We start from the raw sequence: 16,148 nt of genomic DNA on the forward strand, positions 1-16,148 counted from the left end.
GGGGAGCCAATTTTCAAATTTGCTTGACCCCAAAATTATGCGGACCTCATGCCCTTGCTGCACATGTCAAGTTGTGCGGGATCGAGTGGGACTCACACATCTTCACAACACTCACACCATGGTCATCATCACATTTCTAGGTCATGGTCCCCATTTTAATGATGCAGGCTGAATTCCGTCATGGCCGTGGGGTGGATTACCACAAGATAATGGGGGCATCTCAGGTGCAACCATGCCCACAGGTAAGCTTTAGTCCAACCCAGACGTTTCTCCGCCCCGCTCCCTTTGATTCCCACACCCCCCCGGTAGCCATCAGCTCTAACCCCATACAACACACTGGAAGGGGTCTCACTGGCTCCTCTGGCCTTCCTGGGTCGCCAAGGTCCTACCCGCCTTGGTCGCCCAACCAGACCCTCTCCCAGTTGCCTCCAGACACTGTCACCATTAGCCACCAGGTGGTGAATCTCCTTGAAGGGGGTCGCGATTCCCGCTCACCGTGAGCCTCAGCAATCCCTGCGGACAAGCACATCATCCCCACCCACAAATCCCACATGACTCCCCCACCCCATCGGCCTTACATGTGACACCTGCATTTCTAACACTTCAACGACCATGACCTTCCCTGTTACCACACCATGTCCAATAAAAAATCAATGTGTGCACCATACATTTCACTTCTTAACTTGAAACAACTCACACAGCACTTCTCACCCGATCCACGCACCAGCCATTGGACAGCCACTCGTGCCCGCTTTGTTACCAATTACCCACTGTCCCTATTGTCACTCTAAAACCCAGCAGAACTTACAAACCCATGCCAATTTTCCCACAATTCACTATTTTCACCAAAGGAGGGCACTTCGCTACAATCTCACCAGCCGAGCATGGCCCGAAATGCTCAGCCCGATCTAGTCTCCCCGACCACCAACAGTGATTTCCGGACTCGACCTATGTAAGGGCACCTCGGATAGACCTGGCGGTTCAGCAGGAGGATTTATCCTCTCCGGGCTTGAAAGTCTATTGGAGGGTCTCTCCATCGCCGGGTACCGGCAATATCGTTGCATGTGCCCTCTTCGCTCGCACCGGAAACAACTCCCCATAAAAGGCCCCCGTGGGTATCGGTGTAATGTCTCTTCCGGTTCCGGACCCACTCGGCCATAATCAAATTGCTCTATTGGCTGGGCTGGACCCCGCCGCTTTGGCGCACCAACTACCGAATTACCCCTTTATCAAACTTGACAGTTTCTGGCAAATTTCCTGAAACATTTGGGTAATGCCAATTTCTCCCAGCCCCTCTCCCTGATCCTGAATCTCCGCCTGTCGGACCGTCACCGATGGCCTCTCTGGCACCCGACCCGGCCGCCTCCACGAGGCCAGCCTGGCTGCGCACTCAGCCGCTCGGTGAACGGTGGGTGGATCCTGTAGCTCCACTAGCGCTCGGACCTCAGGGTCCGGAAGAGCAGCTAAAAATTTCTCTAGTGCCAGTCTGTCCCATGCCTCCACTGTAAGGTCCCGATACGCGATCCTGACTGATTGGTAAATGTCCTGTGCCAGCTCCTGCACTGTCTCGCCTAACTTTAATCTACAGTGCTGGAGGTGGGCCCGCACCAGATCACAGTTTGCTGCGAACCCAAACCAACGGCTCAACGCCTCGCAAATGTGGGAGCTGTTCAACATCCCCTCCACGATCACGTTCAACACATCTGCGGCTGGTCCCCGCAACGTTGCCACCAAATTCCCTGTACGTTCCCGCTCATTCCACCCGTTTAGTCAGGAAATGCACTCAAATTGCATCAGAAAAGCTTCAACGCTCCCTGACCTGTCAAAATTTACCAGGGGGATCACTTTTCCGGTGGCCCACTTCCCAGTTTCTCCTTTGTCCGAATCCAGCCCAGGGATCAAACACCTTTGTGGCTGTGTATCCAATTTCGGAGCCCACTGTGGCCAAAGATGTTTTGTGGTGAGGGTCTCATGGGTCAATTTTGCCTCCTGTTCCAAACGTCGAATGGACCGATTCACCTCTTCCCGCAGGATCTTCTGGGCCTGCACAACCTCCTCCAAGGCTCTGTCGCGAGTTTGTCGCTGCTCCTCAACCAACCCGGACACTCTACTTACAAAAGACGACTCTACCAGGTCTTTATCCAAGTCTTCATCTTGGCTCATAATTTTATCTTGTTGGTACAAACGAGCCTCCAATCCTTTTACCTCCTCCGCCAAATTCATCCCTTGCTTCCTCAGCTCTCCCCACTCTTCAACTTGCAGCTGCATACGAGCATCCACACAGGCACGATGAAGTTCCAGGCCTTCATCCACTTTATCAACCCGAATGTTCGTTGCATCAATTTTATCTACCAATTTTTTTCGTACATTTTCCCCCTCCAATGTAATTTCTACCTTTGTTTCCTCCAATCTATCCTCGAATTTACTTTGTATTTCCCCCAATTGAACATCCACACACTCCTGCATCTCAGTTTTCATTTTCTCCATCTTTTCCCCCCAATTCATCCCTCATTAAATCAATCCGTGCACCCAACTGTTCCCCCATTACCCCCAATTGATCTGTCATTTCTGCCCTCTGTGTCACGAATTGATTTGCCATTTGTGTCGTCATTTCTGCCCTCTGTGTAACGAATTGATTTGCCATTTGTGTCGTCATTTCTGCCCTCTGTGTCACAAATTGATTTTCCATTTGTGCCGTCATGTCCCCTATTAAACGTTCCAACATTGTCTGGATCGACATCGCACCGGTTTCCGGCGCTGCCGGCCCCGTTACGGGCGATGAAGCATGGTCCACGCTCGGAATGGGGGAGATTCCGATCCTACCCCCGTCTCTCCCTTCTTCCCCCGACTCGCTGCCCGACACGTGGCCTTCCTCCTCCAACATCTGCACATCCGCCATGGTGCAGAAGTCCCGTTTGCCGCCAATTAAATTTAATTTGAAAAATCCCGCCAAAATTTTCCCACGCTCGCGCGCTTTTCTGTAGTAATTTTATATTCCAATTCGTGGCGAGATTTTAATCCTGATATATTCTCCCGATACCAAATATAATTTAGAGGGGTTCGAACATCCCACTCCCGACACGAATGTGACGTCCACGGGACTTGAACAGTCCCGCCAACGTAGAATGAGCCGAAACGATGGAGGCGGTTTATTTTTTATAACCCAAAGATGGCGGTTTTAATCGCTCTACAGCAAACGGGACGAGGAAGGTGGCACGAGTCGCTTTTCACTGAGTTAATAATGTTTATTTCTCTAACCAGAAATAATTATAATACTCGGCAAGAGGAGGGATCCGGGGCGATTCGACGGGATGGTGGTGTGGGTTTGGTCGTGGGGAAAACACAAACAATTCCAATGGATATACAAATCTCAAACCCTCTAAGGTGCCAGGTACACACACACACACACACACACACACACACACACACACACACACACACACACACACACACACACACACACACACACACACACACACACACACACACCACCTCCTGACTGGGTTATGGTGAGCATCGCCACAGATTATGTTTCCCACGGTCACACCGCATAATCCGCAAAAAACAACCATCCGTGTGCCACCCAGATGATTGTTCCCGCTAATGCAAACCACGGCACGCTCCGAGACTAACAGCCTCGACAAGACGCTTTCTTTTTATGACTCCTCTTCCCTTCTTTTCCCGAATAGAACCTTTTTATACTCGAGTCCTCATCACTTCCAATCGAGCCCTTTTATTGGCCCTCTGCCGTCGCCTTCCGCCAATCGTGATCACGGGGCGGAGCCATCCGCAGCACTGTCCTGTTACGTCACGGCAAGCCTACAGGGAATACTAAAAGGGTTTACGCAAACACACTTACCCTAACCCATCTCCCTATCTAATTCTGTGACAATTATCATTTCCCCCTTAAAGAAATGGACATTTACTCGACAACTTATCACCACTGAATTGCTACTTATTACATCGAGATCCTGGTCCAACTCGAACAGCATGACATACCTGATTAAACATTCTAATTACCCTTTGAATGCACCTAATTACCCAAGATACCACATGTGAAATTGGAAGTCAATCGGGATCAAAATGACGTTTTTATCGCAATTTGAAATTTTTGACCAGACCCCCCCCCTGACATACGACCCCTGACCGCTAAGAAGGGTGTTGGTGTGACACCCCAATGAGACATATGGTTGGATGCAGAATTAGAAGATGCGCATTTTCGATTTGGTTTGAAGTCGATGTGACCATTTTAGCAGACGTTATTGCGAAAATAAGAATTTCGGTTTTTAGGTGACCTTGACCTTTGACCGAGATTCACCAAAAACGACAAGTGTCGAAGTTGGACCATGGCCGATGTCTGTGCCCAGTTTAGTCATGATCGCTGAAACAGTGCAGCTGCTACAGGGTAAATAAACACACAAACAAACAGACAGACAGACAGACAGACAGAGACACACACACACAGAATGACACACTCAACCGACCAACATAATTGCCGAAATCCGAAGGATTCCGGCAATCAACAAGAAGATGTTGTGCGGAGCACAAGACTTGCAAAATCCACAAAATAAATTTGCCCTCAAAAATAATTGAATTCAATGATGAAACATGCAAATCCTCTTCAAATTTCAAGTGAATCGGATGAAAATTGACAATTTTAGAAATCAGGTCTATGTTAACCTTTTGGTCCATGTTGACCTCAAAAAGAATTAGCTAGTTGAATTCAGTGACCTGACATGCAAATCCTCTTCAAATTTCAAGTCAATGTGAAGAAAATTGAGGATTTTATAAATCTCACCTAAGTTGTTGACCTTTGGCCAATGTTGACCTTTGGACCTCAAAAACAATCAACGTCTTCCTTAAATGACAAACTATACCATGTGATGAAGTTTCGTAAAGATCGGTTTGAAATTTTGACCTGAAGGCGATTGACAGATAAACAAACAAACAAACAGAGCCAGACAGACAGACAAAATAACGAAATCGACTGACCAATATACTTGAAAAATCTTCGAATTTGCAAATAACAAACGACAAACAACAGAAAGGGGTGAAAACATAACCTCCTTCACCTTCGCTGGTGGAGCTGAGAGAGTATACTGGGTATCGACTTCGGATATCAACTGGGATAATATGGACTTCAGTGAAGAGACATCAGGAACGGGAACCACTCATCATACAAATGGAATGCTGACTCGGAAAGGTGGTAAAAGAGGATTTGACAATGGACTCTGTTCCTCAGACTTGAGGTTGCTGAAGGCGTTCAGAGGAGTAAGAAGGCGAGGAAACTCGACAAACCGCCTGCAATATTGATATCGTACCAACCGAAACCATCTTGAGAAAATAAGGACATGGGCGGGTTATGCGAGCAGCAAATTTGATGTGGCGATGTGTGTTCTACAGTGTTCAAGTACGCCTTGGTTTTTCAAACCCGGGGGCACGACCCCAAATGGGTTTGCCGAGCAAATTTCGTGGGGTCGCAGGCGTCCGCTTGCAGCGAAAAGAATTGTCTATTTTTGGTCAGTGTTCGCTTTTACGGCATGTAATATAAACAGTTCGTTCAAAGTATGGGAATCAGCACAACATGACACTTGGAATGGGATCCAGCCCATGCGCGGGCTCGCTGAAGGGCGGTTCATTTTGGTGGGAAATTAGTGGTTTGAGCCACAGCCTCTCAGACTCTATCATTTACGTCTATTCACGTCTCCACGTACGACTCGAGACCAAATTTGTGATGGCAGCACCAGCCACCAGCAAATCTCGAGAATGTTCTTACCAGGATAAATTTCTGGACCTTGGATTTTACTACGTGGTGGATAAAAGTGGGGCACAGAGGCCTCAGTGTGTGATTTGTTTTGAAGTGCTTTCTACAGAGTCATTTGATTAAAAGAGCGTGGCGAAGACTAAAAAGCCTCACTTCATTGCGGAAGAACTCGTGCTGCCATGTGCAAAGGACATGGTATCTCTGATGGTTGGGGAGGAAGTGGCGAAGAAACTGGCAGTAATACCCCTCTCCGACAACACCATCAAACGCAGAATTGAAGATATGAGTCTGGACGTAATGGCTCAGGGTGTACAGAAGATCAAGGAATCACGATGGTACACCATACAGTTGGACGAGTCCACTGATATCGAATGGTAGGCGCAACTCATCGTCTGTGTCCGCTTCATCAAGGCTGATGACTTTGTCGATGAGCCTCTGCTCATCAAACTATTGGAGGCCACCACCAAAGGCGAGGACATTTTTGGGAAAGTAGAGCAGTTTTATCGTGACCATGATCTGGACTTCGGAAAGTTGCTCGGTTCTACAACAGACGGCGCGCCAGCAATGTTAGGAGTGTGTTCTGGATTCAAGGCTAAATTGCTTGAGGTGGTTCCTCAGACCTCCATAGTACACTGCATGATTCACCGAGAAGCGCTCACCTCTCGTACTTTGCCAGAAACCTTGCAGAGCGTGCTCTCAGAAGTCGTAAAAAATGGTGAATCACATCAAATCGAGCGCTCTCAACACTAGGTTATTCAGGCTATTCTGCCAGGAGATGGACGCCGACCATAAGAATTTACTATTCTACACTCAAGTCAGATGGTTATCTCGAGGAAACCTTCTTCTGCGCATTTACGAGCTCAAAGATGAACTGAACTGCCTTAAGGCTTAAGAACTGGCTAACTCGTCTCTTGAAGTGGGGGCAAGTACTCCTCCACATGTATTGATGGTCCCACCATCCTACGCAGACAAGGGAAAACAGCATGGGTAGCGTTGCTTGAGTTGGACTCTTGGCTGTCAGAACTGTGCTATCTCGTTGACATCTTTGAACGTCTCAATGTCCTCAACCGCTCCCTCCAAGGCAAAGACGCCAACCCTCATGATTTTTCACGACAAAATGAGCGGATTTCTGGTGACTCTAAAATTACTGGCAGACAAAGCAGCTGTTAAGCGCTTCAGCATTTTCCCCCATCTGGTGGAGCATCTAACGACCCGACAGTACAATGATGCTGAGCTCAACAGTCTTTCTGGGGAGATAGCAAGTCACCTTCGGTCGCTCATTGAACAGTTGGAGCACCATTTCCCTGAGCTGGATGTGCAGTCATTTTCTGTGGTTCGGGACCCTTTCACGGCTCCACTGGACTCGATTGCTGATGAAGATGATACAGCACAGGAAGAGCCTGTACAGCTCCAGCAGGATTCAGGAGCGCAGGCTCTTGCGAGGATGAATTCGTTGTCGACATTCTGGTGCAAAATGCTGCCGTCGTACCCGACCCTGTCACGGCGCGCCATTAAGGTTCTCATGCCATATTCTTCATCATACTTTTGTGAGCAGTCGTTCTCCAGCATGGTGGTGATTAAAACAAAGTACAGAAATCGCCGAGAAATGGAGCATGATATGATCCTGGCATTGTCATCTACTTCTCCACGAATAGAGAAGTTGGTTTCTGAAAAACAGGCTCATTCTTCTCACTGATGTATCTAAATGTCATTCGGACTAAACTTCTGAAACATTCAACTGTACTATTTGGATACTGTCGGCTATTCTCAGTTTACTCGTCTATGAAAACATGACTATAGTGAATAAAGTAAACAGCAAATGTTCTTGTGACACTTGAAATCTTATCTTATATATTATGAATTGGGTTTTGAATCTTTTGGGTCACGCGATGTGGAGAGGTTCTGAAATTGGGTCGCCACTAAAAAAAAAGGTTGAAAACCACTGAAGTGTGCAATTCAATTGAAATAAAATAAATTTTAAAGCTTGTATGTAAAAAAAAAAAAAAATGTTGAAAGTTTACCGCCATTCATGCAGTGTCTTCTATACGCCACCTTAACACGTTACAAATTAGTTATTCGTGCCTCTTGTTTATGTCCTTTTCACGTCATTAAAAACAGCGTTTCCTGCTTGGAATCTTCATTTTCATTTTTACTGCCAAAGTGCCAAAAGGCAAACAGAATAAAAAAATCTATATACAGGGGCTGCAAAAGTAGGTACACAGTAATGAAAAACAAAACGTGCGCACAAAACATATTTTTTGATTATACAAGCATATTAATAATAACATACCAATAATAAACATATTAATCTAGTATTAATGAATGAATTCTAGTATTAAATGAATCCTAGCACCACTATTATAATCCTACTGTATACCTACTTTTGCAGTCCCCTGTATTTCTCACTCCTCTCTGGGCATTATTTCATTGTCAAAGCACTGCTAAACAACAGATTCATTTTCAAATTAGTGTTCAGAATATGACATTCAATTGAAATCAAGTGGTTCCAGGCCTTGCATTTTCAAAATCGGATGGGGGTGATAAATCGGCCTCGTCATGTGGGGTGAGGGGGTTGATTTTTGCCCACGGGGCTGATTTTAAAATTGCTTCAAAATCTTGTGAATTAGTTTTTGTAAATTGTTTTAACATGTGGTCCAAATTGACCAATGTCCATACAAACTGAACTGCCAAAGAATCTGAATAAACTGAGCCTAACCCTAACTATGTAATTTCAAAATGTACCTTAAACAGCCCTTCTTGAGGCCAAACACAAAGTTCTGAGAAACAGAACTTTCTGCTCAAGCACAGTACTTTCCACAATCCTTTTCATTAAAAAGTATTAGAACCAAGTTGTCTTTGTTGTTGTGGATTATTACCTGTAATGACAAATGTTCTGACAATTTGCATGAATGATGTGCCGGGACAATACATTACATGTATGCCATTGAACTGGGACCATTCAAGTATTACGTACACAAGTCCAACCCATTTCTCCCCCTGGACTAGCCCACTGTGTTCAACATATACATGGGGGTAAATCTTGACAATTCACTGCCATTACCTTGTCATGTAGGATTGTACTTGAATGTCCACACCTGGATCCACCAGTAACATAGTAATAATGTCAAAAGATTTATTCTCGTAACAAATTTAAAACTTTATTCGCTGCAAAGCTGAATGACCAAAAAAAAAATCTGAACAGTCGCAAATTTAATGAGTTTATTGATGCATTTCTGTCTCAACAAAACTAATTTATCTGCAAGCATCTCTCTCTCCAGTCCAATAACAAAACAGATACATGTGTTCAGTACATTCTGCCAAATACTAATTAACTTTAGTAGGTTTAGTATTGATGTAAATCTTCAGGCAGAAACCCTCAAAAGTCACTATCATCAGACTCATCAGATAATTGTGAAAGAGATTCATCCCCTGAGCTACCTGAAGATAAGTCCAACACAACAGTATTCTCATCATCTTCAACCATGTCATTGTCCGTTTCTCGCGTCCAAAAGGAGACCAATGGTGTTGAACAAAGGTGTTTTGTTTTGCCATACAGGTAATCTTAGCTTTTTTTTCTTCTTCTTTAAAAAAAAATTTTTTTTTTTCAATTTTTTTTTTCCACAGCTTAATTTTACGGGGCCGATAAAAAGAACCCCTGAAAAATCGACCATCGGGTCGATCACGGGACGAGGCCGATCGGCCCCGTCAAAATGCAAGCCATATGGTTCTTCGATCACAAAATGATGTTTGCAGACAAAGTGAACCGATTGCTTAACCTCACTTTTCGCTTCGCACACAGGGTAACTAGAGCAGCACTCAGTAGAGCGCATACGCCTGCCAGGATGAACAGTTTACGTTATGTATCCCACCGATAGGTCGACATTAACCAAAATCAAAATGACTTGTTCTCATCACCGAACCAACTCATACCACAAGTTCTATCATAATCTATCCACAGCTTTTTGAAACATCGTGCTATTTGTCGTTACTGGCCCTCTCAATGATGATGAATAATTTAAAAATAATAATAATAATAATAATTATACCATCCAGATAGATCTAGATCCACATCTTCACCAAAATCGAAACAATTCATCCTTGTCACACACCCAACCTGTCCAACTTTCATCTTAATCTGACAATAACATTTTGAGATATCCTGCTCACAAAGAAGACAAACAGACAGAAAACCTTCGATGGCAGAGGTAAGAAGAAAAGTGAGTTTTCATGCAAGTAAAACCAAATATATTTGCAAAACTGCCGTTCAACCGACAAGGGCATGCTGCGCCACGGGGCCCTACAACTAGCAAGGGCATGCTGCGCCACGGGGTTCCACAACCGACAAGGGCATGCTGCGCCACAGAGCCCTACAACTGGCAATGGCATGCTGCGTCACCGGGCCCTTCAACCGGCAATGGCATGCTGCGCCACGGGGCCCTACAACCGGCAACGGCATGCTGCACCACGGGGCCCTACAACCGGCAAGGGCATGTTGCGTCACCGGGCCCTTCAACCGTCACCGGGCCCTTCAACCGGTAAGGGAATGCTGCGCCACGGGGCCCTACAACCGGCAAGGGCATGCTGCGCCACGGGGGCAGTGAATCAACAAGGGCAAGGCTTACAAAGCATGCAATCAACTTTCAGGTCCTACAACTAAAATAATATTCCAAAACAAAGCCCATGTGCTATCACACACGAGAGTGACTGAACCTTACATTTCGTAACGATTCCTTCCACACACACCATGCTGCCAAGCAATCTCGAGGTGAGTGTCCGTGGAGACGCATGCTTTGACCCAAAGCTGCCTTCAAAGCCAACACAGAATTCCTCAAACTGTTTGCTGTACGTGGCATCGAGCGTGGCCACAAACTCTTTCAGGGCATTTTGGAATGCCAGCAGCTCCTCAAAACAATTGGTGAGCAGCCTGGAACCAAGAGAAAAGAATGGAGAAGACAAAGAACGGTTATTTCATGTCGAAAGGATCTTGTAAATACATCACATGTAAGACAAGGAGATTTGAGACATTCGTGTATCTATAATTGTGTGAACAGGACATTAGAAAAGAGCAATTTACTGGGTGTTCGATTAAATGCGATTATTTACATTAACGTGAACAGTCGAGCACCAATTGATCGGAAACAAATAAAAAATACAAAAAAAAGTTCGGATTTTTTTTTTCCCTGCATTGAAACTTCTTCTTGAAACTCCTTTCTCCACACTTCTTGCATCAAAACCGAATGTTCATTCACATTTTGTACCATTATTTACCAATGTTATTTCTGCATCCATTACAAAATACCAACTGCATGATTGAGTGGCGTTCCACTGCAAATCATACTTTTTCTCCTGGAACACCCTGTACTGTTTACACGCATGACCAGTATGGTCCGGCGATATATCGATGTACCGGTTATATAGATTTTTCTGTATTCAAATTCTGAATATACCGGTACACCGAAAAAAAATCGATATGAACAAAAAAAAAACCTGGAAAATCTCCAACAAATCGCACAAAGGTGTTTACAATCTTTAAATGCTGTAACATGATGTAAATAGCTTTGATGCATTCGGCGGAACATGGAACAGGAACAGTGGAACGTGTGATGTCAAGATGTAACAAGAAGTACGTACAGTACGTTTTAACATTTAACCCTCAGCATCTGAACACCCGTACAAGCAATCGCCTTTTTCTTTGTCCTCGTGGCTGGTTTTACAGCAGTTGCCAATTGGTTATTATTTCTATGAATCGGGTGCGCTTTCGAAATCCTGTGCCGAGTCGGTGATCGGCGATAATGGTATGAAAGCGATATGCATACAGTGTTCTGCGATAGTCGTACGGGGACGGCAATAGCGATGGATTCCAACCTATGCCAATTACCAATACTGATCTCCCTTTAAAACAAAATCATTTTTAATACAAGTAGAAGTTGGAAATAAAATAACCGTTCTCATCATGGGGGGGGGAGGGGGGAAGCCCCGTGTGGGAATAATTTGAAAAATTACCGTGTGTCAATGATGTGTACGACTGGACGTCAGATATGAATACATAATATGAATACTATTGACCTCTGACTCACAGCCAGCAGAGACATGAATATCACTGCCAAAGTAAGTGATTCCCTCAATGACCATAACATCCTCACCAGAAACAGGTATAGACAAGAAAACAGCATCCAATATGTCTTTCAAAGCCTAGATCTCAGTTTTGACCAAGGAAACCCATAATCCCAGCGGCTCAGCCACCTCATTCAGCACCGGCCCCCAAAAGGATATCTAAAGTCTCCGCAAAGATGACTGCATCATCTGCGAAATCAAGGTCATAGATCTTGACATTCCCAAAAAAATGGACCGTAGCTTGATCTCTCCAATATCCTCCCCATAATCTAGTCCATACAAGCACTGAAAAGTGTCAGGGGCAGTATACACCCATGATGAACTCCAGTAACAACTGGAAATAAGTCAGAGATGGTACCACCATATCTTACAGCACTTTCAGTACGAGAATATAGTTCACACATCAGATTGATCAGTTTTGGTGGCACCCCACAAAGATCAAGAATCTTCCAGAGGGCATCCCGATTCACTGAATCAAACACTTTAGAAAGATCAACATAGGCTGCAAGCAGCCCCTGCCAAAACTCTCACCTGCATTTGGTGAGGACCCGAAGAGCAAGGATACAGTCAATCATTGACCTCTTTGGTGTAAAGCCTGACTGCTCTGGACGCTGGTGCTCAAGCAGGTGGTGGTGAACACAATCAAGAATTATTCGAGCAAAGACCTTGCCAGGAACTACGAGCAGCGTCACCCCTCGTAGCTGTTGCAGTCCTGGTGATCACCCTTCTCTTTCCAGAGAGGGACAAGGCTCCTCTTCCAGTCAGTTGGGATGATGCCTGTGTTCCAGGCAGAGCACAGAACTGCATGCAACGCCCTGAGTACAGCATTTCCACCAGCCTTGAGAAGTTCAGCATGGATGCCACAGATCCCTGGAGCTTCACCCCATTTCAACCTGTTGACCACAGCCTGTTTCCACAAACAAAGGTGGACCACAGTTGATTGGGTCAGCAATAGGGATAGTAATACCCCTGACATCAACTCGACGGCTGGTGGATCAGCCTGGTACAACCGCTCAAATTAACCGGCCCAGCGGGCCTTCACTTCGGACTCCTCTGTCAAGAGCTGACCATCCTCTGCTCCAACTGCAGTACACCGAGGGATGGGCTTGGATGAACGCAATGCGTGAATTCGCCTGTAAGCAGGACGAGAATCACTTGTCCACAGGTGATGCTCTAACCCCCTCACAAATTCCTCAAACATAGGCATCCTTGTCCACTGTCAGTGCATGTGCAAGTTTACGCCTCGGCTCCCTGAACAGCTCAGCTCTGCCATTCAGCCTGGCCGTGCGACTCTGGTCAATGATATCCAGTGTTCCTTGAGAGACAAAACTCTTCTTCACCTGACGGTGAGCTCCAAGACATCCACCGGCAACATCAAGGACGGTGGTCTTCAGGATTCCCCAAAGCATACAGACCACCCCCCCCCCCCCACACCAAATCTCCACTCAGCTTGTTTACAAACTCCTCAGCTAACCTCTCATCCATGAGCTTGCCAACATCGAGCCAAGGATGGGATGGCACCATTCTCCCAGATTTAAGCTGCAACTTCAGAGTTTCGACACAAGAATGTGGTCAATATTGAGGAACTGAGCGCTCCGGAAGACCCTGCAGTTCTGAATCATCCTCCAGCGACCTTCAATGAGCACATGGTCAATCTACTTTGCCACACCATGAGCGTTGGAATACCAAGTCCAGCGATGTGCCTGTGGGTACTGAAACAATGAACCAGCCACCCTCAGTCCACGACTTCTTGCAAAGTCAAGGAACTTGGTGCTATTCAGGTTCACAGTTCCAGACCCATGGGGACCAACACGTCTCATAACCATCCCTATCAGTTGCAGTCGATGCATTGAAATCCACCAAGACGAGAAGAGTATCTCGCCTGGGGCACTGATCAACCACAGACTAGAGCGTCCTTCACGGTGAGAATACTCGCCTCAGTCGGAGCATACACAGAGACCAAGGAAATGACACCCAAGGAGTGACGAATCCTTAGTCTCATAATACGCTCATTGACCGGTGTTACCTCAATCATCATTGGAGATAGCTTATTGGACACAGCTCCAGCAACTCCTTGGGCTTGATAACCATATCAATCGGAGGTGGAACCACCCACCATGATCTCGCCACAATCCGGTCTCAGAACCTCAGAGAGTGCTGTGATACCGTTGTCCAAACGCCTGAGCTCAGATGATAACAGAGACAGGTGATCATCCTCTCTACGGGATGGGACATTCCAGGCACCCACCCAAAGGGACTGCCTCAGGATAACCCAAGGTGACCGCCATCTGGTGGACGACTCCTCAGCACCACCCCGACACACACAACCGCAATCTGACCCGGGAAGGTTACCCCGTGGTTTCCCTCCTTTCATCAAAGATTGGGGGTCCCAAAGGCTTTGCCCCAATCCCGTAATCCTGTGAGCTGCCCTGCGGGGGGGGGGGGGGGGAAGCTGCAGAGGACGTACTCCCACGGATTTTTTGTGTGTTTTGAGATTTTTTTAATGCTTTTGGAATGTTTTGCAGAATGAAGGGTTTTACATTGGCCGGAGTGTAAATCCTGCCTCTAACCTCCTAATAAAAAGTAACCCAACTGCAGGACGTCCGCAGACACAGCTGGGCGCAAGATATGGATAGCCGTTGGCTCACAAGGAGCTCCTCCGCCCTTAGACAGGTTTTGTTTTTAATCCTGATTGGTGTCGTGGACACGTGAGTGGACGGACGGACACGTACACGGATGGACGCGTGCGTGGATGGATGGACGGACGTGTGGACAGACGGATGGACGGACGGACGCGTGCGTGGGCGGACAGACGGACACATACACGGATGGACGCGTGCGTGGGCGGACGGACGCGTGCGTGGGCGGACGGACGCGTGCGTGGGAGGACGGACGCGTGCGTGGGCGGACGGACGCGTGTGTGGGCGGACGGACGGACGCCTGCGTGGGCGGACGGATGGACGGACGCGTGCGTGGGCGGACGGAGGGACGCGTGCGTGGGCGGACGGACAAACTCTAGTACAGATATGCCCAGAGACAGACAAACACAGAGGGAGGTGTGGGTGGAGATTGCTGTAATGTATTGGGAGGGGGTGGAGCAAGGATGGGACAAAGAGAGACAGGGTTGGGGGTAGGGGAGTTAGCAGAGACAATACGTTATGCTTCATGAACACACATGCACCTGTGCCACACACACACACACACACACACACACACACACACACACACACACACACACACACACACACACACACACACACACACACACACACACACACACACACACACACACACACACACACACACACACACACACACACACACACATACACACATACACACATACACACATACACACATACACACATACACACATACACACATACACACATACACACATACACACATACACACATACACACATACACACACACACACACAGTTTATCACGAATCAAAAGAACACAGGAACGTTCACGTTAACATCAACATCCTGTGTTTGAGTGGAGCGACTCGCCTGTTTGCTCGGGTCGCGTTCGCGCGTCTCAGATCGTTCAAATTAACAATGAGACGAGATCGGTTATCAGTTATCATGTCCCGAACCTTTCCTGCGTACAAGCCCTGTTGGTCCTGCAAATACAAGGTGAGTGGGAGAGTCTCTGGTGAGGACGTGGCCACACATCAATATAATCATCATCGTAATACAAGATGAACGCTGATCGATCAAAACATCACCTCAGAACAAAACAACGTTTATTCATCGCCCTTATCACCGAACATTCATAACCTCCTGCACTTACAGTGTCATCCAAAAACATAAGGTAATCTCTTTTGGCTTCTCTGAGCTCAGCATTGTCCAGATCAGCCATGGCGAGCACGTCGGGTTAAAGGGGGAGAAATGGCGGGAAAAAACAACACGATTCCCGCCAAATAAGATCACAACGCAGGAAATAACCAATCGACGTCCCTGTTCGTTCTTATATAAATTATAAAGCCGCTTGAAAATTGCAAACAGGTTAAACGCTTAATATTGACTTTCAAATTACAGCAGAGCTCTCGCAATCAGAAATACCGGCTGAGATCGAGCGACGCTATTCACGTACTAACAACACCGCCATGGATTATGTCGACGAATGATTTGCTCGCATGAAAAAGGCTCAGAACAGTACTCGAACCACCTGGTGTTTCCCATTGATAAAACTTTTGATGGAGACCAGAGACGACATTTAAATCAAATTAAAACACAAAGATGGAAACAATACTATATTGAG

General features: G+C 46.4%; 1 protein-coding gene across 1 annotated transcript in view; it reads right to left on the minus strand.

Annotated features, from left to right (window-relative positions):
• MCM3 (minichromosome maintenance complex component 3) overlaps window positions 1-15,840 on the minus strand; it is a 96,563-nt gene extending 80,723 nt beyond the window's left edge. The window contains exons 1-3 of the mRNA XM_085895133.1: window positions 15,678-15,840; window positions 15,395-15,507; window positions 10,480-10,688 (exon numbers count right to left, since the gene is read on the minus strand). Coding sequence (XP_085751259.1) covers window positions 10,480-10,688; window positions 15,395-15,507; window positions 15,678-15,746 — 391 coding nt within the window. The 5' untranslated portion in view covers window positions 15,747-15,840. The remainder of the gene's footprint in view (window positions 1-10,479; window positions 10,689-15,394; window positions 15,508-15,677) is intronic.
• Between the last annotated feature and the right edge of the window lie 308 nt (window positions 15,841-16,148).

This window comes from Eptatretus burgeri, chromosome 9 (assembly GCF_056783735.1).
Source record: "Eptatretus burgeri isolate ZD-2024b chromosome 9, Ebu_testis_v1, whole genome shotgun sequence".
Taxonomy (NCBI): Eukaryota; Metazoa; Chordata; class Myxini; order Myxiniformes; family Myxinidae; genus Eptatretus; species Eptatretus burgeri.